Here is a 26,394-nt window from a genome sequence, read left to right as displayed (position 1 = left end):
TCACAAGCATTCTAGCCTTACGCAAAATATTCCTTCCTCAACACTCTCTACCAGCAAGAGTGTTTATGAAGCTCATAGGGATGATGGCGTCTTGCATCTTCATAGTGCCCCATGCAAGACTCCACATGCGTCCACTTCAGGAGTGCCTAGCACAACAGTGGAACCAGGCCCAGGGTCAGCTGACGGATCTGGTGTTGGTGGACGGCCGCACACATCACTCTCTGCAGTGGTGGAACACCACAAACCTTTCCAAGGGACGGCCGTTCCTGGACCCGGTTCCCCAAGTGACTCTAACAGCGGACGCATCGCTCTCCGGCTGGGGAGCGCACCTCTTACACCTCACAATGCAAGGTCTATGGACGCCACAGCAAAAATCGCTCCACATCAACCATCTGGAGCTCTTGGCGATCTTTCTAGCCCTAAAATCTTTCCAAAAGCAGATTTCAGGCAAAGCAGTCCTCATTCGCACAGACAACATGACTGCGATGTATTATATACAGAAACAGGGGGGGACACACTCTCCCCAGCTCTCCCGCTTAGCCCAGAGCATATGGAGATGGGCAATTCCCCAAAACATTTTTCTCCTGGCACAACATGTTCCAGGCGTACAAAACACCATAGCAGATCTGCTCAGCAGACAGACTCAACAACTACACGAATGGGAACTGCATCCACAAGTTCTTCACCCATTCTTCCAACAGTGGGGGCATCCTCAAATAGACCTCTTCGCCACCCACGAAAACAAAAAATGCCCAAGCTTCGCCGCCAGATACCCACACCCATTGTCCAAGGGCAATGCGATATGGATGAACTGGTCAGGCAGATTTGCATACGCCTTTCCACCTCTCCCACTAATTCCATTAGTGGTCAGGAAACTACAACAGCACTCCCTCACACTCATTCTGGTAGCTCCGACGTGGGCCAGACAGCCGTGGTACACCACGCTACTACAACTATCAGTGGTACCACATCAAAAACTGCACCTTTCCCCATGCCTCCTAACCCAGAACCATGGAGAAATCAGGCACCCGGACCCAGCTCAGCTCAACCTGGCGATCTGGCTCCTGAAATCTTAGAATTCGGGTACCTTAACCTTCCCCCTGATTGCATGAACATCATCATGGAAGCCAGACGTCCTACCACTAGAGCATGCTATGCCGCAAAGTGGAAAAGATTTGTAATGTACTGCCGTAACAATACAATCAACCCTCTAGATGCATCCATACAACACATCATATGCTATCTGCTCCATCTTCACAGGTGTAACCTGGCGTATTCATCCATACGCCTACACCTAGCAGCGATCGCTGCCTATCTACAAAACAGACAGCATTTGTCACTCTTCAGAGTGCCCGCTATTAAAGCCTTCATGGAAGGCCTTAAACGAGTAATTCCTCCCAGGGCACCACCCTCCCCTGTATGGAATCTAAATTTGGTCCTTACACGACTAATGGGTCCGCCCTTCGAACCAATGCACAAATGTGAGCTACAATTTCTCACCTGGAAAACAGCTTTCCTTGTAGCTATCACTTCCCTTAGAAGGGTTGGTGAAATACAAGCGTTCACCATACAGGAACCTTACATACAAATGCATCACAGCAAGGTCATACTTCGAACTAATCCGAAGTTCCTGCCCAAAGTCATTACCCCCTTCCACCTCAATCAATCAGTGGAATTACCTGTCTTCTTTTCGCAACCCCAATCTGTTGCGGAAAGGGCCTTACACACACTAGATGTGAAACGAGCGTTGCTATATTACATACAAAGAACGCAACCCTTCAGGAAGACCAAACAGTTGTTCGTTTCCTTTTCTCCACCACATAAAGGCAACCCCATCTCAAAATCAGGGATAGCTAGGTGGATTGTAAAATGCATACAAATTTGCTATCAGAAGGCAAAGAGAACATTATCTGTTCCCCCTAAAGCCCACTCTACAAGAAAGTTAGGGGCTTCTATGGCTTTTCTAGGGAATATACCCTTAGATGACATATGCAAGGCAGCCACATGGTCTACACCGCACACATTCACATAACACTACTGTGTAGATGTGCATTCCCAGCAGCAAGCTAGGGTGGGCCAGGCTGTACTAAAAACACTCTTTCAAACAGCTGCAACGGATACCGGTGGTCGCCGCTAAGGTTGGGTACTGCTATATAATCTATGCTAAGTGTACAATCTGCAGCTCATATGCCTCGAACGGAATATGCTACTTACCAGTATGCATCTGTTCTTGGCATGTAGAGCTGCAGAGTTGTACACGCCCACCCGCCTCCCCGGCTACCTGTATCCGTTCCAGTCCATCTTATTTAGATACAACACACATGGGTTTCTCACTGTTATTACTACGCTCCATCATTTCCCTGTTGGCGAAAAACAATCTGAGGATGGAGCCGAAGCCCATGCGCAGTACGGACCGAAGGAGGAGTCACCAAACTCGTGACTTCCAAAGACGGTCCAAGAAGAAAAACAAACTGCAAACATCCGGGCCCAACACCAGATGGCGACCTATGCTAAGTGTACAACTCTGCAGCTCTACATGCCAAGAACAGATGCATACTGGTAAGTAGCATATTCCTTTCAAAACATGCTGCAAGCTATTGTCCCTGCATAATTAATGTTCCAGGTAACATCTTTTTCCAGGTGATGCATGTTTTGAATCAGTAATCTTTAAGGACTGGAAACATGACTTCATATTTGTCTGCAAGAGAACGCTTTGAAGCTTAAGAATTCTTATTAAAGTATGTTCTCTTCTCCTTAAATGGTAGCTGTATGCCACATTAACCTACTTTATTCCTAATCTTCAAGTGGACAGCAATATATACCTCCTTTATGACTGAAACGCTTGTCATTCTCTTATCTGGAAGAGGGCCTGCGGTGAATGTGTTCAGCTATCCTAGATTAATTATAGTACATTTAGCATAACGTCCCCATTTACTTAATGAACAGTGGTTTGTCTGCTTCTCATACCCTTTATTATGTTTTATCTGGTAAAATTGCTCAGTTGCTTAATTTTGGTGGATAGTATTTAAGGTACTGTCACTTTTTTGATTAAATGTTTAAGAAGTATGTTATGTTCGAAATAAATGTTCCATTTCCAAAACAAGTGTTCTTCCTGTTGTTGCAGAACATGTAGAACTAATATTGAAAAGCATAAGCACTCAGCATAGCAACGAAAGCCAGGACAATGACCAGCCAGATTATGATAGTGTTGCATCAGATGAAGACACAGAATCAGAATCAATGACGTCCAAAGCTAACAGAAAAAAGGTACTGTTGACACTATAGACCATTGCAACAAGATTTAATTAATATATTGTTTGTTTCAGGTCATTATCTAGTTTATACATTCTTAATTTATGATTCTAGAGTTTGGATTCAGATGTATCAGATGGATCAATCACCACACAGGAATTTATGGATGTTAAAAATGCATTAGCAGCTTCAGAGACAAAAATACAGCAGTTAATGAAGGTGAACAACAACTTGAGTGAAGAGCTGAGAAATATGCAGAAAAAGGTAAAGAAAATATAAAGCATAATACTCAAGGTTGTTTTTTATGGACAGGAGAAAAATGCGTGTTTGAATGCACATGCAGTTAGCTTACATTGAGAGCATAGGTATTAGAAAGATTCTAAGCATTCTCCTTGCATCATTAACCCACTTCAGATATAGTTAGTGTGCAATCAAGACTACAGCTTCAGTTATCAGATGGCCTCCCATTAAACAAAGCTGTTTCTTTACTTACCAATTTTGATTTAGGAGTATCCTGGTGGCTGCCTTGTGGTACTGCCACTAAGTGGCTTTAAATACAATTGACACATGTTGAGCAATCTACTTCCTCCTCCTCTCTTACTCCCCCACGCCCCCCAAAAAAATCTTGCCTTACTTTTTCTTGTAAAAGCTTTGCCTTGGACTTCTCCAGACTAGTTTTATTCAATAGTCATCGACTATATTTTACAGTCTGGGTTTTTCTTAAGCTAGGAGTTATCTTCATAAAAAATACAAATATTTTCGATTGAATGAAAATGTGTTGTAGTATCCGAAGTTATTTGGTGCACTGTATCATGCTCTTTCGTTATTTAAAGAAGTAGGAATGAATAAAATAAAATCTCAGCAATCTAGGCAATTGTGTTGCCAAGCCAGGGGAAATGTGTTGTACGTGCTTGAAGCGACTGAAACAATTCCCAAAAATGTTCTATATATTCTGGCTACTTCATACACCCAACTTGTTGTGAAATCTTTGTACTACTTGAAAAAGACGTAAATCTTAATGAGTAAACTAAAGAAGAGGAATGTGTGGGGAACCCACGTTGCACTTGTGCTCCCTATGTGTTTCCTGCATATGCTTTTACTTGAATTCCAGTGCCTCAGGATAGTAGTAACACTTGTTCTAAAAGATATGGTACAGACAAGTTGATCTACAAGTGTAGAAAACAATTGAACTTGTTGCTTGAAACATTAGATCTTACAAATAATACATTTAAATTCTTGTGGAATTAAAATAATCCTACTTGTACTTTAACAGGTATAGGATGACAGGAGGGACGTGTGTGTGTACTGGGCAGGAGTGGACTGACTAGCTGTTGGGGGTACATTGCAGGCAGGCCTGCAGAAGAGTCTTGAATGCAGGGACAGGAAAGACGTATGCAAAAGGTGGATATGGGGGATGTGAAGGGAACTCCAGGGCGGGAAGCCCTTCAACCCTTCATGAACAAGCGACAATAGGGAGGTATATTAAGAGCAACAGTTACAAATAGACCATTACAGATAAAGCTATTGACTTTAACTGTGCTACATTCCGTACTGGATTTTTATATATATTAAATTTGTGTTATAGGCATCATAACATAAACTCAACTCTGTATTCTTTCCTCGTGATTACAGAGATGGCTGGAACAATAACTGCATAGTTAATATTCTATTGTCCAGCTTTATGCTATTGTTAATGTGTAGAAACCGTGTCAACTAATAGTGAAAACAAAACTCCTCTCAAAGTTATTCTCAGAAATTTGGTCTGTGGCATTGCGTGGATTCCCCACCCACGGAGGAATGAAAATCCCTCCTTATGTAGTCTTCCTTCCTCCAACGTATTAATAAAATTCATTTGTTTGTTCTGCAATTCATCACATAGGAGATTTGAGAAGTTGCCATACAGTAATTCCATTGTTGTGGGGAGAGTGACTAAAGTAGTTAAAACTAACTTGCTTCATTCTTTTAGCCTTGAAGTCCTAGACAACAGGTTTTTTTTTTTTAAATTGTTTTTATTTGTCAACAAACACATACATTTCCGGCCCCTGAAGACCCAGGAGTACCGGCCCAAGCATTGCCCCCATGATGACGTTGACATTTTACCAAAGTAGGATATTTGAAAATGCATGTCAGTTGAAAAACAAGCCCCCCAACACTCCCCTCCCCCAATCCCCCCCTTGACCGCACCGTACCATATCTAACAAGTGACATCTTGAATGAGCATCAGCCTGACAGTTCCGACCCCAGTCCCTGCGCGTGCCCCCTCTCTCCCGGGGACCTAGATGGACACCTCCTCCCGCTCCTCCGGAACCGGCTCTAGGGGAAGACCCCTGTAATCTGCCCAACGCTTCCAGATCTTATAATGCTTATGGGGGCACCCCCTATCTGCAAATATGGGGAGCTCCAAGCCCATGCTAAAGTCCAATCCCCTCTTCCATACATTCAAAGAAGGAGCCGCCGAGCCTTCCATGCCCGGGCGATGTCCCTCTTGGCCAGAGTAAGGCCCAACAGCAGTAAATGTCTCTTGTATATGTTGCCACCAATATCGTCCATACTGCGTTATAGCTGCTAGGTGGGCTGCATTATCCGGCGCCACCGCCGAGGAGCCCCCCGCGGCCGACCCCGCCTGGCCCGGGCCCATGTATTTATCAGTTGGCCCTTGCTTCGCTGCACCCCCACGAATAAGCGGGCCCGACGGTAGATCCTCTCCCCCCCCCCCCCTTGCGTGTCCACCTCCAGGATATTGCCCCTGATGCACGTCCTCCACCCCAATCGTCAGAGATGAATCATGGGGGTCAGGAGCCCAGCCGATCCGCTTGCTCCGGACCAGCCTGAAGGATCCAGGCACTGCTCCTCCAATACTGCCTCGGGGCAGACGCGACCTCCACGCCAACCCAGCCGGCCAACTCAAGCGAGCCCCATCGTCTCCGGGGTCCAGAAAGCTGTAGCCCTTACCAACCGGGCCAGACGACCGCGGTCAACACCATCGTTCCCCACCAGGCTCCTCACCCCCTGCGACCCGAACCGGCCGCCGAACCACCCAACTCTCTGGCGCATCCGGGGGGAGGGGGGTGGGGGAAACTAGCATGGCGCACGGGGACCGGGGCGCCACGCCGAATCAGGGCCCACCGCCCGACCGGGACACTCACCACACTACCACGTGGGCCCCTCCAGGCCGGGGCGCCCCAGGATGCCTCCGCCGGTCCCCTCCAGGGCTGGGCCGAGTTGTCGTCTCCAGAGCTCTGCTCCGCCTCCAGCTACAATCGCCGCCGTCTGGTATCCACCTGCAAGGGGGCGACTCACAGTCACAGCCTCACGCAGGCAAGCCCGGCCCCGCCTCTCCGCTCACTCGAGGCCGTAACTCGCAGCCCCGCACCAGGCCGGAACCGCCGCTCCGTATCCCCGCGGCTCGCGGGGGTCCCGGGCCGTCTGAATCGCCCAGATTGCCGCCGCCGTCAGCTGCCCTCCACTGCTATCAAGCAGGGCGCCTCAGCTCCGGGGGAAAGGATATTGTAGAAGGATAAATGCCGCGGGCGGGCGGGAGCCGGCTCTAGACGCGTCCGCCATCTTGGCTCACCAAGCCACGCCCCCTAGACAACAGGTTTTAATGCTCATTTTGTAGACCTCTATTCTCTTCAGAGGTTCATACTTTCAGCACCATGAAAGTACTTTTAACTTTGTCCTTTTTCCCTTTTGGTTTGACTTCAAATGCATACAGCACCATTTGTGTCCTCATGTAATGCAACTGGTGCTATGTAAAGCGCTCTGATACCCGATTCGGGTCAAGTTCGCGCTATACAAAACTCTTTTAAAAAAGAAAAAGAAATTATTAAGTAATGTCAGCATTTCCCTGAAACTACTTCCGGCAAAGTAAAATACTGACCCAGGCAGGTTCTTTGGAAAATGGAATACCTTTGTCATAGATGTAAAAAACAAAATACTTCTGACAGCGTTGACACACTGGGTTAGCCCATAGCCTGCAATTTGAGGGTGACCATTCGGTAAAGTTCCTCAACATCACAGTTGGCAGTTTTATATTTTTAGGACAAGAAAATTGGGGGAGAAAACAATGCCCTCAGGAAGTACATACTCCCATTCTCCATTGAATCACAAACTTTATTGGCTAATAAAATTGAGTTCTGCCTGCCAGTAGAGACATGCAACGTCCTGTTTGTTCTTCAGCTAAGCCTTACTAGTGCCCCCAAACAATGTAAAAAAAAAAAACTCAAATTCAAATAGAGAATACAGAAAGGAAAAAAGAATCCGCACTGGTGAAGACACATTCCTGTTGACATATTCCTCACCAGTAGTCCTCACCAGTTAGGTGGAAAGCAGCTGGGTTCTAGTTCAAGCATCTATTAGCTAGTGGTGAGTTCAGGGGCATCTCCTGTGTATCCTCCCTATTGTGTCCTAGTGCAGTGTACAGTCACTAAGAGAAATGCAGAGGTATGAGCACATTTCAGTGTGTTGTGTGTTGTGCGTAGCAGTTTCCTGTAGACGTAGGGATGCCTCTTATTTTCCTTTCTAGCACAGCTCCGGCTGTAAATGTCTCCATTCAGATGCAATCTATAAATAATTTCGTCCGATTTGCCTCCTGCTTGGAGGATATGGAGGTCAGACAAGGTCCTGTTGACTTGAACCTGCTATATTTAGCATCTTTATCAAAGAAATAAAATATGCTCTGCATAACTTCCCAAGTCGCTAAGAGATAAACTCACATTTTAAAGTGTTCTTGACTTTCTCAAGCTCTGTATCCATTAATGTAGGTAGGTCAATGTATAGTGTATGTCCATCTGTCACTTATGTAATAATAACTGTCTATATAGCACTTAATATAAACTGATTTCTTGTCAGTTAATAAGGAGTATCTATTGCTACTCGGTGAAACCCATTTTATCAAACGTAAAATAATGAACAATTGAGTTAAAACCTACAATGACTCAAACGCATTCTTGGCAGGCTGCATGCAGCTTTTTGCAGAGGGTCCATAACTCACTGGGTTTTAACTTATGCGCAGCAGCTTGGACAAAGTTTTCTGCAACTAAAGCATTAATACGTTGAGCATCTTAAATAGAAAATATATTAGTGGACTAGATGTTAAGTTCAATGCTCTGTAGCTGGTACATTAATATATAGTCTATTTTATGATGATTCAAACCTGTGACCAGAGATAGCCTGATCTCTCTAAAGGTGTATTAACCACATACGTTATCAGTGTTGTTCCTTGAAACTTTCAGGATGAATGGAGAGCTTTGCCCCAAGTGCCTTGACACCGTAAAAGATCCTAAAACCCACTCCGTTTATCGAGCAGTTAAGTGAGCCAGAATAACATGGGCAATACATTTTTATTTGTTGGCTATTTCTTTGAGGATCACATGTCTAAAACATTAACAGGCTTGATAGTCTTGGACTCTGCTCCTCATTACTTAACTGCAAACATTATTTCCATTTATAGCAGAGGTCAGTGCTGTTGAGATGAGGACAGGCTAGCTGCTGAAAACCAAACCCTGGCCAGGCAGTGTTCAAAACGAACAAATTAACTAAAATGGTTTCTGCTCGTGGGAGGGAAGGGAAGAGCCCATGTCTTCTTTGAAATGGAATGTTTTCCTTTTTGTTTTACTCACAACTGGCTACAGTATGTGAAACAGGTGAGAACATCCTATAGATTATGCGGAAAAAACAGTTATGTACAAATATATATGTATGAAAACATTTGTCCAAAGTATGCATACAACAAATATATTTAGTGCAGAAGTACTCTAGTCGTATTGTTGAGTTGACATCTTGTCTGAGAAAATGGCTCTCTTCCAAGTTGACATCTGACTGAACATTACAATCCGTCTTTTTGAGTTTATCCTTAAAGGCACACAGTGCCATTAATGGAAGAATATTGCAGGGGTGTCTCAAATTGACTTCTGATTCTGCAGTCGCTAATCCTAAAAATTGCCAAGGAAAACAATACACTGTTGGCATGTATCTGGAAAATATATTTCCGCCTTTGCAAGCCTGTAGCAGTGCAAAGGGGGTTCTAGTGTTTTTAAGTCCTTTGCATTCCAGGCTTTGGTTTGCTTGGTCACAGTTTTGCATGGGGATGGAGGGGTGTTGACAGACATTGACCTGGAGAAGCTTTTGTACCTGGTGTATGGAAGACAGTGTAAAAGCATAAAGAACCCATAGAGCAGGTCCCTTGGAACACAAACTGACCACTGCCAAGCCCAGTTCGTGTAAGCCTTATCCAGTCTCCCAAGGACTAATCTGTAGTGCTCTGCGGGCACCCTGGCACTAGGTCTTCTGCACTCGACTCTTTGAGTTCCTCTGGGACCCGATCTCATGCTCAGGAGGCAGCTGCTAGTTGCAGCCAGGGTTGCACATACCAGTACAGGCCTGGCTCACCCTACTTCGTATGAATTCGGGGCTGCTTCTGCTAGAGAGAACTGACTTCACCACTCCCGCTCCATGGAGCTCATCCAGGGCCTGAGCAAACAAGGTATCTTCCATTCAAACTGGCGTCAAACTCTCTAACTCCCAGGGCCAGGTAGGAGAGGGGGCGTACAAGCGAAAAGCAGGTGTTTAAGTGCCATCAGATATAAATCTGCAAGTGCAAGGTCACTCCTACTGCCACTTTACAGGGTATGCTTCCTGCCCTGATAGAAGGCACATATAAAAAATGCCCCTCCCATCCACCCAGCTTACTTTGTAATATGAGCCTATGAATATTTCTGAGCCAGGGGAAATTCCCTTTAACGAGGCCCTCACTAATATCTTGATAGTTACTTGGACAAAGCCCTGTTCTTACTCACCATTAAGTTGGCAGGTAAACAGGTAGGTTGCCAGGAGTCGCAGACCGGCAGCTGGCTATCCTGATTTTCTCACTGAACACCCTAACTATGGTTCAGGCTTCCACCAGCTAGGTCTACCACATTTCATTACCCATGACCTTTCTAGATAGGAAGTCCAACAGGATTGAGGCGTTTAGTAAAGGAATGCTGTCCTCAGCTAGCCATGGCACCGAGAAATGTCATTAAGCTTTATTTGTTGGGTCCCTACATTCATTCCCTCTAGGACATGGGTAGCAAGATCTTACTGGTGGTCCCGGAAGACCCCAGGGCCTCTTTAGGTCAAACAATTCATGATGTTTAGGACGCTTCCACGCAGTGATTCATGCCAGCTATGATGATACTGATTGCCTGGATGGGCAATGGGCACCAGTGCTGTTCTCTACCATCATGCGTAGCGGTGTTCCACAGGATTTTCTGGAGACGTACAAGTCTCTCTCATGAATATGCCCTTAGATGGCTCGTGCCTTTTTGGTGAAAAGCTGACTCTGCCCTGGTGCATTTTAAGGAAAGTAGAGTCACAGCACGGCACCGTGGGACTTTTGACCCCTGTCAAAACGTTCCCATATCAGTTCAGAAAATTAAGAGGCTATTACATGGGACTGGCATATAGACAGCAGCTGTCATCCCAGTGGATAAAGCAGCCACCCCATTGCTTTGAGAACGGGACCAGTTCCCTTCCCCTTCAGCAACAGCCGCTAAGCCACTTAGTGGCACAGAACTAGCCTGTGGGGGGGAGGGGGGGGTAGTATTAAATATTTCTTCTCAGAGTGATTTTCCATCCCGGCAAACAGATGGGTCATACAAATAGTTCAGCATGGCTACGTCCTAACCTGTCTTTTTGTTCATCTAAACATTCCCCCACCTCTGGCATACTTTTAGAGGAGCCCCTCTCCATTATGTTACAGAAAGTGCTAGTGTTGCTCTCCAAAGGTGCTATAGAGGGAAAGAGTAGAGTGCTTTCCATGATGGATACTTCTCCTGCAAACACCTCACCTTTTGAATTTCCCAGGTGCCAATCTGGGTCCGGAAACTCTTCAATAGCTTTGCCACACCAGTAGGGGGTGCTGGTCCATGTCTGCACTGTGTGCAGCGCTCCTGTCACATCACTGGAGCCATAAAGCACCACTGTCAGCATGCTGACATTAGTTCCCTTTTTTCTGTGCCATCAAAGCGATATGAAGCCCACTCAGTTTTCCTCAGGATTTGTTAACGTCAACGATTTCTACTATTCCATCACTTTCAAGTGAAGTTTTCTCTTCAAAATGTTTACACCCAAATGGTCTGATTTTAAACCTTGTAGAGAGTGTGATGGTTAGCTATTCATCACAGAACCCTATGATATCTGCCTTTGATGCTTGAGATCCAACCACGATGTCTAGGTCTGCGTGTCAAGTCACTGGATGCATCCCAAGCCAACCAGAGAAAGGGTAGCAAAGGTGTTTATGGCCAGGGCGCAAGACGAATTATGAGGGTGTTGTAAATCTAAGCCAAGATCTGGGGAGTCACAAAAATTCTCAAAGAAGAAGCAGAAGAAAAAGATGCGTCACGTGTCTGGATGTAATTGTACATCGAAAAGTAGGTTACCAAGAACCCCTGCTTCGTCTCAACTGCTGCCAGAACAGGAACTGACAGACAACCTTCTGGAGGATCTGGCACCTGTGGCTCCATCTATCTTGGGCCGATCTCAGAGTCTTTACTACTGTGGCACTGACTCCAGGCTCCAGCTGGTATGCTGTTGCTAGAGTTTCCCGTTTCTAGGGCAAATCTTTTGATGTTCCTTTACACAATATTTAACATCTTCAGTAGGTCTGTGATCCCCTCAAGAAGGCTGACTGACCCCAGGGGTCCAATAACTGACTTTAGGTAGGTTTCCCAACAACATGTCTCTCTGTTGCCCTTACACCGTTACTGCCCTATAGTTATATGGGCTGTGACCCCCCGCCCCCCCAACACCGTTGCCACCACAACCATTCGGATCAGTGCTACGTCTGATGGCTGCCCCGTTAACCATCCATCTTCGTCATCATTGGTGCTGAAACTTATCACCTCTCCTGCTCCACAGTCTGATGCTATATATGATGCCATATATATGATGCCACTGGTGTCACAATCAACTCCACTACCTTACACCCATTGTCTTCTATGACTGAACCGACTTATCTAGCCGCACAACCCGTCGATCCAGATTCTCCATCTTTGATGGACTTGTCCCACTATCGTTTCAGAAGACATTTCAAATGCTCATCTAAGAAAGTAGATTCTTCTTTGGAGACAAAGATCCACAGAATGATCCCAGTACAAATAAGGGTGGGGATGGCCGGTCCACACTGGACCAGGATGTCTCAGGCCACAAAGATGCAGGTGGACTTGTAACCTCTCCAGAAAGGTAACTCCTTTCCCAGGCTCCCTCTGCCAGGGGTTAATTCTTACCATTCTGTTGTCAGGTGTGCAGCACACATGTTTGATATTGAACTCCCCACTACTGAGTCAAAATCCAACATTCTCCGCAAGATTCTGACATACAGCATACCATGGCTCGGATTCATTGCTGCCATTCAATGAGGTACTGCCAAAGCCTTTTCTTGCATTATGGGAAAAACTGACAACTTCCACCACGGTGTATAGATCCACCCTTCCTATCATCCCATCCATCTCTAGTAGTCCAGTCCTCTTGCTCCGTTAAACTTACTTTGGGTGTCTTTCCCCAACAACTTTGGACAGGGAGTCAAAAAAGGATAGAGCAGTTCACGAAGAAGGTGTTTACTACTGGGAGCGTTGCCCTTCTCGGCCGTTAAATCCATGACCTCTGCGAAATGGTGAAGGTTGTGATCCTCCATCTGCCAGAAGATATTCGAGGACAATTTACCGTGGGATGGTCAAACTGTGGCAAAACAGGCCATACAGTCTGGACTGTATACTGCAGTCTCAGTTGAAAGGTCTATGATGATGTCTCCCTACGTCACCATGCTTGGCTGTGTAGTTCTCTTTTTTTCCAGGACAATCCACGTTGGTGGACCTCCCCTTCGACAGTTCTCACCTCTTCGGTGCAAAAGCTGATTCAGCACTGGGGAGGTTTAAACACTGCAAGTCTACTGCACAATCGCCTGCCCTCCAGATTCAGACAAAGGACTGTAGACTGTTTTTGAAGTGTTTAGGCTTCTCAAGACGATTTTCCTTTCCAGGTCGCCAGTATTACCAGCAACAGACAAATCCCCTGTACAAGCAGTACAGAGGTCAAGGGAGCTAAAACACATGCCCTCCTTTCTTTCCTCCTCCTCGTCCCCAGTCGCTGCAAGAAAGCAGCCCATAGTTTCCCCTTATCCGACCACACAGCCTGTTGGAGGATGGGTGTTCTCTTTTATACAGGTCTAGAGGGCCATCACTTCTCACCTTTGGTTCTTGCGGATTGTGGAAAGGAATTAAGCCCTGTCCTTCTAACACAAGCCTCCCACCCATCCCTTCCCAGCCATAGGCACTCCTGATGGGCCACCTACTTGTCCTACAGCAAGAAGTTCAGACCTTACTCATAAAGGGTGCAGTGGAGTTGCTTCCAAAGCTGGAACTGGGCCTGTGGTGCTACTCCTGATACTTCCTGGTCCCAAAAATGGGACACTGGTCTCTGTTCGATCCTAAACTTCAGGGTTATGAACTGATTCCTCAAACAGGAAAAGCTAAAAATGCTGTCTCAAGCTCAGGTTCTGCTAGCGCTGGAAATGGAAGACTAGATGGTGTCTGTTGACCTGCAGGATACCTATTTGCATTCTATAGGAGGATGGCTTAGTATATAGTGCACACTTATTTAATTGATACATCTTGCACTAATCCAGACAACCCTTATGGTGATTTTGGTGGTCTTTGATGACCTTTGAAAACTCTCAAAGTGGTAGCGGTGGAGAGCAGCCTCCAGGCTTATTTTGAAGGAGTGTGAAGCAGCTTGTTTTACCAACCTTAATCAATAATGTAAGTTAAATTAAAAAGAATCGCACACTATATAAAAATAGTATATTACACAACACAATCACTAACACATTGGTATACCTCCTACACGGAGATATCAACACAACACACAAGAATACTTTGAAATAATCAGGTAAGTAGTACAAATATACACTGGTCTCCAGGGGAGACCAAACCATATATTAAGAAAGTGTACTGGGACTTGGACCAGAAGACTCAGAGGAGCTGGGGAAATAAGGAACCACCCAAGGTAAATACCCAGGAACCCCACATAGGCTGCGTGCAGAGTGGAAACACAGCCGTGTACCCATTGGAAGTCAATTGAGAAGTCACAGTTGCAGTTTTGAAGAAGGACCCTTCCTGGCTGACCCTGAAGAAACCCGTCGGAAGACAGAAGGTGGGATAGCCACCCCACCCGTGGATACCCCAGGAACCAGGTTACCTGCACCAGGGAAGCTGCTGCATAGGGGTGAAGTGACATTGGAACCTGGCGTGGACGATAATGGGAGACTTTGAAGATGACGACTCTGAAGAAGACTGTGAAGGAGTCAGTTGGAATCCAAGAGTGGATTCTTGAAGTGAAGAACATGCCACTGCGAGATGAACAGGCGGCACGGAAGCTCAATGCCCACCGATGTCAAGAGGTTCAGAAGAGACAACTGTAGCCTTGTCGCTGCAGCTGTGAGGACCAGGCAACGCTGAGGAAGACCAGGAGCCGTTCATTAGCTGCCCCATGTCGGATGTCGGTTTCTAGGTGGTCAGTGTCTGGTGACACCACCACCAAGCCTTGGTAGCCACAACCGGCGTGGAGAATGAAAAGGAGTGAACATTGGGACCAACAAGGTCCAAGGGACTCACCAAAGACAAGAGAGTCAGAACAGGCCTCTAGCAAGCAGGGGAGCCCACTGAAGCAAGAGAATACCCTCAGGAGGACCCACAGGCCAAAGGCACAGGAGTCACAAGAGGTCCTCAAGCAGCTCCCCAAAGTCGAAGGCCTGAGATGCAGGGAGGAGACTGTTCTTCAGGATGTGAGGTGCTGGAGCTTCTAGTAGCCCGAAGATCTCTGGAGTGCAGAGCCAACAAGCTTTGGTAACAGAAAGTCGACATAGTGCACAGTGGTTCAGTCCCAACAGCCCCGTTGAGGGATACAGTCCTCCGAATTGCAGGGAATACAGGTCAGGCCTCTAGGGAGCCACATATCCACCACATGTGTTGCTGAGCCTCTGAATGTCCGTGGGACGTCAGGAGCAGCAGACCCGTCAGCTTCAATGCAGTACCTGCAGATGCAGGCGAGTGACTCCTTCACTCCAGGGAGATTTCTTCGGGTGTCTTTGATGCCCATAGGTCTGTTGAAGAACCTGGCTGAAACACAGACGACACAGAAGACTTACAGAACAGTGAGACCAGGAGCAGCAGGAGTCTTCCTATGTGCAGTCTCCGTTCTAGTCGAAGTCCAAGTGTCCAGACGATTATAGAGTGACGTTGTTTCAGGGTTGAGTCTGGTCCCACGACCAATCGAAGGACCCACCCACAGGGGTGCCCTTATGTACCTTAGAGGAAGGGTTGGAACTTCTTGGGAGGGGGGGGGGCTCCCGAAGGAATGGCTGGACAGAGGGGAGGACACTCCCCTGTCCTTTGTTAAGTTTCCTGCCAGAGCAGGAATAAAAGGTTCGTGACCAGGCTCAAACTGGAGTTTGCAAGGAGTGCACCAGATGTACCCTTCAAAGCAGTCTGGTGGCGCTGGCAAGCACCCCCACCCCAGCCCAATACATTAAGTTCTGTCTGGGAGATGGTCACACCTCCCTGCGACAGGAAAGCTATTGTTCTACCTCCTCCTGCTCGAGCTTGGCTCAGCAGCAGGAGAGCAGAATTGTGTCTGTTATTGGCAGCAGCACTAGCTTGCTTGCAGACATTGAAAAGCTGTTACCAGGAGCACAGGGGAGGTCACCTAAGGGGCCCCCCAAGGGACCCTCAGTACATGGGTTCATACTTCCAGCAGTGGAATCGGTGTTGGGGCATGATTCCAACATGTGTGATAACATTCATGATTGGGTTCGGTGCAGCCACTATATAGTTAGACATCTTGTAATGACTGGTGTCCACTATGTCTTAAAATGACTGACCACACTTACAAAGCCTGTAGAATCGACTCTGGGGTTTGTTGGGGTGTTCTGCTCATGCAGGGGCACCCTCACACGTATAACCAAGCACCCTGCCCTCAGAACTGAAGAGCCTGCCATAGCGGTGACTTATAGGTTTTAAGTACAGTGATCTCGGATGTAAAGAAACGTATATATGTCATGAGAGGTTCAAGCACCAACTCATACAGGCTGGAATGGCAGGCCTGTAGTCCTAGTTTAAGTGAACTCCCATGGATGGCGCAATACATGCTGCAGCCCATGTGAGACCCCTGGTGTACCTATACCCTGGATACCTTAGTACCATATACTAGGGACTTATAAAGGAACACCAGTTGCTAGTTATAGAGGTACCAAAGTACTTACCAGAACTATTTTAGAGGAGAGAGCACAGTTGCTGGGGTCCTAATTTGTAGAATCCCGGTAGACTAGGTCAAAAATACACTGACACCAGGCAAAAAGTGGGGGTAACCATGCTTGAAGGATCCTACCTTCCTACAGCGACAAACCTCATAGGCAGTGAAACATAGGTACTCTTCACCACCTAGGCAGGGTACACCCATATGTGCCTGCCCTGCCTTTCACCTGCCACTTGTCACCCCTCAGGACCCTAGGCGTGTTCTAGTGCTAGTGAAAGGTCCCCTCAGGACTAGCTAGTGCTTTAGCAAAAGTGGTGTTGCGCACACTCAGGCCTGAAATGGCAGGCTGGACGCTGGTTTAAAAACCCTTTGGCTGAAAGTGCTCCTACAACGGCCTGCAATGGCAGGCTCTGACATGTTTTACAACCATCAGGTAAGCTCCACTTCCTAACATTGATATGAAGGGTGTGCTCACTTTCACACTGCATTTACAGTGGAAAAATGCTCAGAGTCCTAAGGCCACTGCAAGAGGAGAATCAGCAAAACAGAGGTGGTTTCCTATGGGAAGAGCTGACACCCCATACTCCCCCAGGTAGGGAAAACCCACATGGGGATTCTTCACTACCCAGGCAGAGAACACGTACTTCACCCCTCAGGATTTACCCTAGAGAGGCTCTGACGTTAGTGAAAGGCCCGCTCCATGTTGGTTACTGAATGAGAAAGGCCGACCTAAGCATGATACATATTTGACAGGCTACTCTGGTGGGTGGCGCAATCAGTGCTGAGTCTCACTACTAGCAAGTACAGTACCTGCCCTGGGTATGTGGTGTACCTTTTTACAGGGCACTCATGGTACAACACATCAACCAACTAAGTAACCACCACTGCCTGGCATGTGTAAGAAATGCGTGTGCACTTTTCCATTGCAGTAAAGTGGGAAAGTGCCCAGATTCTTAATGCCATGAAAAGAGTTGACAAAAACCAGGAGGTCAAACAGCAAAACATTTTAGTGAAATCCCATAAAAAAGGCCATGTCCAACACCCTCCCTGACACTCAGTCCCAGTCCACATAATTCCTTTACACTTAATGCCACATAATTACTATACGCATAATTCCACTGCATTCCATTCCACATAATTCCACTAAATAAATCCACTCCACGCCACACAATTCCATAACTAACAATCCCAATCCAAGCCATACAATTCCACTCCACACCACATACATCCACTCCACTCCATAACACATGAGTAAAAGACCTTGTCATTTTCAACGCCAATAGTTCTGACTTTCGCAAATGCGAGACCTATTGGCTTTGCTAATACTTGTTTTTTTATACATATGCACTTTGTTACCTGACATGTCAGCCAATCTAGAAAATCTTCTTATTTTATGCCTTCGTAATTTTTATGTATGTCTAATCACCGCACTGAAAAACACATAGAAACCGAGTTGCGGTATTGATTTTTACATAAAGTATGTTGTGCCGAAATGAAAATGTAGTGGCATAACTTACCGATTAGTATGAAACACACTGTGCATGTTCAAAAGGAAATGGCAGGATAATGTTGAAATATTTGGCATACTTAAAACATTTATAATAAGCATTTTTGATACTGCTGCTGCTTTCAAGGTATCTGTCATGTATAGTCACCCAGAAGATCTATCATGTAACCTTAGAAGAGTGTTTCTCTATGCATAGTGACATGGAAAATGCTGATTTGGTAAATTTTATCTTGACTTAGTAACCCCATAATTTAGCATCTTTATGCAGCTCTGGCGTTGTTATAGTAGTTATGTCCTTGTTGACTTGTGACCAATAAAGCATTGTAGCCGATTATTGAAATGTACGACAGACTTAACTGCATGTTTTCTTGATGTCTTCCCTTTACCACTTCCTAATCAACACAGCATTTTCTGCGAGTATGAAAAAATGTCACTTTTAAACTGATTTTCTCTGCTTTTAAATTAGTTTGCCACCAACACATAGTGGTGTCAATCAGAACTGCCATTTTTGCATTCCCATTTTCTTATATAGGAAAAGGTAATTTAGAGCTTGATGCTTACCAGACCTAAAAAAAGTTTCCCCCCAAAAAATAGCATGGCATACATTTATAGCCTTATGTTTTTTAATATTACGTTTAGATTCTTTTTTTAAATATTGCCAAAGGCAATGTGTGTGCTGCCTGTTACAAAACAAATTGTTCACTTACAGCAGGCTCAATGCCTGCCCATTGCCTATCATTGGTTGGCTTTGTCACTCATTTGCTTGTTTCTTATTTGTCAGCTTCTGTGGGTTTGCCTACCTCTTTTAGTGTCCCTCCACTTGCGTCCTCCTACTGCTCCCTTTTCAGGTGCTACGTTTTTGTTTTTTGGGTTAACCACTCTACAAGTTAACCCCGCCTTCCATTGCCTACTTGAACCCCACCCACCTTCCGCTGTCTGCTTTAACCCCACCCACCTTACGTTGTCTGCGTTATCCCCACCTTCTGTTGTCTCCGTTAACCCCAACCGCCTTAGTTTGTCTACATTAATCCCTTCGCCCACCTTACGTTGCATTAACTCCTCTCGTCAACACACTGTTGTCTATGTTAAAACTGTGGTCTGTGTTGACATCTGTGGCCCACCTACCATTGTCTGTTTTCCCTGCCTGCCCCCCACCATTGTCTGTGTTGAACCCCTCCCGCCCGCAGTTGTCCGTGTTGAACCCCTCCCGCCCACCCCCAGTTGTCCGTGTTGAACCCCTCCCGCCCACCCCCAGTTGTCCGTGTTGATTCCCTCCCCCCCACCCCCACGTGTTGATCCCCTCCCGCCCACCCCCAGTTGTCCGTGTTTATCCCCTCCCGCCCACCCCCAGTTGTCCGTGTTTATCCCCTCCCGCCCACCCCCAGTTGTCCGTGTTTATCCCCTCCCACCCCCAGTTGTCCGTGTTGATCCCCTCCTGCCCACCCCAGTTTTCTGTGTTGATCCCCTCCTGCCCACCCCAGTTTGCTGTGTTGAACCCCTCCCGCCCGCAGTTGTCCGTGTTGAACCCCTCCCGCCCACCCCCAGTTGTCCGTGTTGAACCCCTCCCGCCCACCCCCAGTTGTCCGTGTTGATTCCCTCCCCCCACCCCCACGTGTTGATCCCCTCCCGCCCACCCCCAGTTGTCCGTGTTTATCCCCTCCCGCCCACCTCCAGTTGTCCGTGTTTATCCCCTCCCACCCCCAGTTGTCCGTGTTGATCCCCTCCTGCCCACCCCAGTTTTCTGTGTTGATCCCCTCCTGCCCACCCCAGTTTGCTGTGTTAAACCCCTCCCGCCCACCACAGTTTTCTGTGTTAAAATCTGCCCGCCCACCCCTAGATGTGTGTTAAACCCCTCCCGCCCACCTCTAACCCCAGATGTCTGTGTTAAACCCCGCCCACGCACCCCCGTTGCCTGTGTTAAACCCCGCCCACCCACCCCCAGTTGACTTTGTTCAACCCCGTTCACCCACCCCCCTTTGTCTGTGTTCAACCCCGCCCACCTATCCCCAGTTGTCTGCATTAACCCCTTCGCCCACCCTCGTCTACATTAACTCCTCTCGCCAACACACTGTTGTCTATGTTAAAACTGTGGTCTGTGTTAACACCTGTGGCCCACCTACTGTTTGTGTTTACCCTGTCTGCCCCCCACTGTTGTCTGTGGTAAAACCGCCTGCCTACCGTTGTCTGTTAATCCTGCCATCCCACCCACCATTGTCTGTGTTAAACTCGACCCGCCCACCCCCAGTTGTCTGTGTTAAACCCCGCCCGCCCGCCCCCAGTTGTCTGTTAAACCCCGCCGGCCCCGTTGTCTATGTTAAACCCTGCCCACCCCCAGTTCTGTGTTAAGCCCCACCCACACACAGTTGTTTATGTTAAACCCCGCCCAGCCCCAGTTGTCTGCGTTAAACCCCTCTCACCCCACCCCAGTTGTCTGTGTTAAACCCCTCTCACCCCACCCAGTTGTCTGTATTAAACCCCTCTCCCCCCACCATTGTCTATGTTAACCCCACCCACCGTTGGCCATGTTAACCCCACCGGCCCATCCACTGTTGTCTGTTAACCCTCCAACCATTGTCTGTGTTAACCCTGCCCACCCACTGTTGTCTGTGTTACCCCGGCCTGGCCACCCACCATTGTTTGTGTTAACCCTGCCCACTCACCGTTGTTAACCTCTCCCACCCACCGTTGTCTGTTAACCTCTCCCACCCACCGTTGTCTGTTAACCTCTCCCACCCACCGTTGTCTGTTATCCCCTTCCACTCACCAATGTCTTCTTTAACCCCCCCACCATTGTCTGCGTTAAACCCGTCCTCCCAAGAGTTGTCTGCGTTAAGCCTGCCCACCCAGCATTGTCTGCATTAGGCCCACCCACCGATGTCTGCAATAAGACCACCCATCCACCGATGTCTGCATTAAGACCGTCCTACCACCGCTGTCTGCGTTAAGCCTGCCCACCCATTGTTTCCTGTGTTAAGCCCCCTCACCCACTCTTGTCTGCGTTGAGCCCACCCACTGTTTTCTCGATTTAACCCACCTGCCCTCCCACTGTTGTCTGCATTAAACCTACCCACCTACTGTGGTCTGCGTTAACCCCGTCCGCCCAACCACCATTGTGTGCATTAACCCCTTCCAACCCACCATTGTGTGCGTTAACCCTCACCCACGGTTGTGCGCATTAACACCACCCATCCACATACCGTTGTGTGCATTAACCCCAGCCACCTACCGTTGTGTGTGTTAACCCCCTTCTACCCACTGTTGTGTGTGTGTTAACCCCCGCCCTCCCACCCACTGTTGTGTGCGTTAACCCCCGCCCACCCACCATTGTGTGCGTTAATCCCCGGCCACCCACCCACTGTTGTGTGCGTTAACCCCCACCGACCTGCCATTGTGTGCGTTAACCCCCGCCTACCCACCCGCCGTTGTGTGCATTAATCCCCAGCCACCTGCCGTTGTTTGCGTTAACCCCCCACCCACTGTTGTGCATTAACCCCCACGTGCCGTCCCGCCTGCCGTTGTGTGTGTTAACCCCCATCCACCCCATGCTGTTGTGTGCATTAACCCTCACCCACCTGCCGTTGTGTGCGTTAACCCCTGCCCACCCACCCGCCATTGTGTGTGTTAGCCCCTGCCCACTCACCCACCGTTGTGTGCATTAACCCCACCCACCGCTGTGTGCGTTAATCCCCGTTGTTGTGTGCGGTAACCTCCACCCACCGTTGTGCATTGACCTCCACCCACCCACTGTTGTGTGCATTAACCCCCACCCACGGTTGTTTGTTACCCCCATGTGTGCGTTAAACAGTTGTTTACATTAACCTCTGCCCACCCACTGTTGTGTGCGTTAACCCCCGCCCATTGTTCCACCCACCGTTGTGTGCGTTAACCCTCGTCTGCCCACCCACAGTTGTGTGCGTTAACCCCCATTGTGTGCATTAAGCCCCACCCGCCCACCCACCGTTGTGTGCATTAAGCAATTGTGTGCGTTGACTCCCTCCCCCCACCGATTTCTGCGTTAACCCCTGCTCTCCCATTAACCCTTTCCCACCCACTGTCAATGGTAACCCCCGCCCAGTCACCCACCCACTGTTGTGTGCGTTAACCCCCAGCTTGTGTGAGTTAACCCCCACCCACCGTTGTGTGTTTTAACCCCCACCTACCGTTGTTTGCATTAACCCCCATATATCACACAACATGAAGCTACCCTAACAAGACGTCTGATTCCTACGGGGGTTAAGGCACACTATGCCTGTAACCTATGTGCTATTCAGCAGCTCAAAAAAATGTATGGACTGTCCTCACACACCACCTGGTGTCATGCTTCATCATCGGCAGTCCTCGCTCTTTAAAAACCATGTTTGATAAAGAGCGGGCCTACACCTGGAGAGAGGGAGGCACTTCTATGACTAAGTGGGGGCCCATGCTAAGAATGTGAGTGAGTGATGTTAAAAATTGATGCATATGCTACAAGAAACTTTAATTGCACAGGATTTACTCAATATTAAAACTGGTGAAGGGGACTTGGGGGATTAGTGCACCGTCCTCATTAATGTCGCAATTCAAGTTTCTTGTAGCATTTGCATAAATTTTTAACATCACTCACTCACATTCTTAGCACGGGCCCCCACTTAGTTATAGAAGTGCCTCCCTGTCTCCAGGTGTAGGCCCGCTCATTATCAAACGTGGTTTTTGAAGAGCGAGGACTGCCGATGATGAAGCATGACTCCAGGTGGTGTGTGAGGACAGTCCATACATTTTTCTGAGATGCCCAACAGCACATAGGTTACAGGCATAGTGTGCCTTTACCTCCGTAGGAATCCAACGTCTTGTTAGGGTAGCTTTATGTTGTGTCATATATGTTTACTGGAGGCCTGCTTACCCTGACTACCCTGTAGCCTCTTGTTCCCTCCCCCTTTGAACATAAGGGGTTCGTGTGTATATGCATTAACCCCCACCCACCGTTTTCTGAGTTAATCCCTACCCACCCACTGTTTTTTAGTTAATCCCTGCCGTCCCACCTGCCTTTGTGTGTATTAACCCCCTCCCACCCACTGTTGTCAGCGGTAACCCCACCGCAACCGTTGGCTGCATCAACGCCCACCTACCGTTTTCTACATTAACCCCGCCCACCTACCGTTGTGTGCGTTAACGCCCGCCCTACCGTTGTCTGTTAACCCCTGCCCATCCACCGTTTTCTGCGTTAACCCCTGCTTTTCTGTGTTAACCGCTGCCTGTTCACCCACCATTGCCGTGTTACCCCAACCCACCCGCCCTCCTAGTTTCTCAAAATCAAAGGCTGTCATATAGCGCTTTTTTTGTTTTTAACCTTATTTCCAGCCTAGTAGTGCTAAAAATCTTTGCTAAAGCCAATAGGTCTCTTAGGCACGACCTGTGATCTTTGTCAATGCTTGTTTCATGTGCAGTTATCTCCAGGTACAATCTAGAGGAAATCGCACATGCAATGTGTGGCAATGAGGATGTGTGTGGAAAACCATGATGCTAACCGCGTCTTCAAGTTAATACCCATTGCCGTTGATTGCACTTTTTTTTTTTTTAATTCTTGACTCGGCACTCGGAACGAGTAAGCCTTTGACACCTAGCATCTTACCACACCACTTTTTCCTGTCCTAAACCCCCTTTCTTGTCATTAGTTCACCATCTCGAGACCGTGCGGTTCTTACAGTCCAGCCATTTACAGTAATGTATCCAGTTTGCTAAGAGCGTATTTATAGGCAGCAGTAATATGCACATACTTATTGTTTTTAGTTTTCTAGTTGCATGATTCATATCTTATCTTTACACTTCAGAGTTTGCATGGAAAAGATGCTAAATGAAGAGGAGATGCTCCTGGCGACCTAAGCGTTTCTCTATCGTTTAACGTGTGGTCTTAAGAAAAAAAGAATGCACCACCCCCCCTCACTGAGGATTTAAGCCATGTCCATGTTGAAAAGTATTACAGGAAATTGAAACAGTTGTGAAATGGTGTGCAGCTGAAATAAGAGGACACCTGAGTTACATTGATGCGATAGAAGCGAAGACCACAACATGGCCATGCCAACTAAGTGTTAACGTGTCACAAGTTTTAGGGTTACATCATGTTGGTGTGACTTTAGGTGAGCTCTGGTTACAAGACGGTTCAATAAGTGTTTATTTGGCTGTTGGACAAATTTGATTGTTGGCATGGACTGTCCATTAAGTTTCAAGCACCATTATTACAGAGACTTTTTTCTGAATATTGCTTACGCTGCTGAAAAAACCTCAACTCTGTGAATCTGCAGTTCCAAACACTTAGAGAAAAGACTCAAGTGCACGCATCGCAAGCCCATTACGGACTGAGAGTTTAACAATCTTATATAAATGATGTATATATCTTTTTTTAAAAAATTCTTAATAACGAAGATTTTTATATAATAAATAACTTTTAAAACTGTTTATTCTTGTTGCGTTTTTTGAAAATCGCCGCCTTTTACCTCGTTGCATATCCTTAGCTCCAGTTTGCCTCTGCTTGCTTTGAAAAGTGGCTTTGTTTGTACTCTTGCTCTATGGTGTTAGTTTGCCAGTGTTTAGCGTGCAGGGCTGGGGGGTGGATAATGCCTAAAGGTGGCTACTAGACAAGGTTTCACTGGTAGGAAACGTTAGCCAGGCACGTCGATGAAGTTGGGCTTTTAATTGGTAATGTGATTTATTTGTGGTTGGCCTGGTAGTCCTTTAAATAATGTTTTATTGAAATTCTTCATGCATAACATTTAACCTTAAAATAAAAGAAGTTTTATATCAGGAGAGACTACAAATTGACATTTTATTAGAAGAAAACAAACTATAGCAGAAGGAGCGCCTTGTAAATGCCCATCCTAAAAGTGTTTTATATTTTAAATAACGTAATTTATCATTTAAGGACTAAACAAGTGATGTCATTTTCAGCAATCTGTGCTTGCACTTATTTATCCTAATATATTATTTACAAAGATGTATTTGTGTACTCGCGTGCATTTGAAGCTTCTTGTAAAGGAAAACGAAGTTCCCTTGCTAAAATGTTTTTCAGCTTCAAACGCTACAGAGTGAAAATACGACCCTCAGGAAACAGGCCACAACCAATATTTATCAGGTCCAAACTGGTTCTGACTACCCAGATCCCTCCAATCACTCCTCTTTAAAGCATCGGCCAACCGCACGGGGTAGCAGACCCATGTCTATGTATGAGACTGGATCAGTTCCAAAACCTTTCCTCCCAATGGGAGAAGTCACATATCCAGAGGAGAGTTTAACTCGACTGCGTCCTTTCCCACCACACGTGAGTAAAATTGCTGCTGCTTCTGTTCTTTGTTCTGATTTTCTTCTGCAACTCATAATTTTAATTCCGTACTTTGCCCATTAATAAACGTCTTCTTAGCTTAGCGAACCGTAACATTCACTATGTCAAGTTCTGAGGTCTGTGGCCTTGCTTTACTTTCATTAATTGTTAATTGTGCGTTTGTTCCCAAAATCTGGCTAGGAGGATTTTTGCTCTTGATTTTTTTATATAGTCTGACTGCGTGTGTGAAAAGCAGCGTTTAACCAGAAGTCTTTTCAAGTAAGTATACTTTACTGTTGAACCTTAGCTGAAGTTCCATCTCTATCCTTTGTATTTCAGGAGTTTTATTGAAAACAGAGTTGTTATGCTCTTTTCTCCAGGTGGCGATTTATTTTTAAGTCTGCTCTGCCAAGTTGTTCAAAGATCATGTAAAACGAGAATTGCTAAAGATAATAGGTCTGATCTTAGCAAGGTATATTGTTGTAGTGCAGTGTTGTTGTGTGTGTGTGTTTTTTTTTTGTGGCTAGCATTTGCACCAAAAATCTAAAGATTTAAATGAAAAAAAAAATTGCCTGACGGCACGTGCTTGCAATGAGAAATAAGTAAAAATAGAAAATAATCACAGTCGGCATCATCTATTCAAACTTAATCATTCAAAAATAGCAGCTAGATTTAGAAGCAACATGTCTGCAATCTTATAACAGTAAAACAATTACAAACTATACACATTACTATTCCAAGATAGCCACCCGGTAACCATAGCAACGGGCAGTCATTTATGATGGTGTTATATACAGTATCATATTTACAGAGACTTATACCTGCAGATTCCTTACCTTTTGAATTATATCCAGGCGTCAGACTGGATCCAGAACTTGTTTCTTGAGCAGTATCCTTGCATGGCGGTAGGTGGCATCATTCGGCTTCATGTGGCGTTGTGTGTATCGTCCGTGCCGTCGCATCAGGGGATTCTCTCCGACCAGATCTCAGAGGGAACTGCAAAATATTTTCATTGGTGGTTAATGAACCACAGTTGGGTCAGCAGCAGACCCCT

At 46.7% G+C, this 26,394-nt stretch overlaps 1 protein-coding gene across 7 annotated transcripts in view; it reads left to right on the top strand.

Annotated features, from left to right (window-relative positions):
* GIT2 (GIT ArfGAP 2) overlaps window positions 1–26,394 on the top strand; it is a 668,976-nt gene that overhangs the window by 430,076 nt on the left and 212,506 nt on the right. For 5 of the 7 annotated variants that reach the window (XM_085633297.1, XM_085633298.1, XM_085633296.1 and 2 more), the window contains exons 13-15: window positions 3,125–3,267; window positions 3,367–3,516; window positions 25,092–25,340. In XM_085633297.1, the coding sequence (XP_085489423.1) occupies window positions 3,125–3,267; window positions 3,367–3,516; window positions 25,092–25,340 (542 nt within the window). The remainder of the gene's footprint in view (window positions 1–3,124; window positions 3,268–3,366; window positions 3,517–25,091; window positions 25,341–26,394) is intronic. The other 2 variants (XM_085633301.1, XM_085633299.1) reach the window with 1 other exon arrangement.

Source organism: Triturus cristatus, chromosome 11, assembly GCF_964204655.1.
Source record: "Triturus cristatus chromosome 11, aTriCri1.1, whole genome shotgun sequence".
NCBI lineage: Eukaryota > Metazoa > Chordata > Amphibia > Caudata > Salamandridae > Triturus > Triturus cristatus.
Note: the sequence above shows the minus strand (reverse complement) of the source record. Positions and strands in the feature narration are given on the sequence as shown.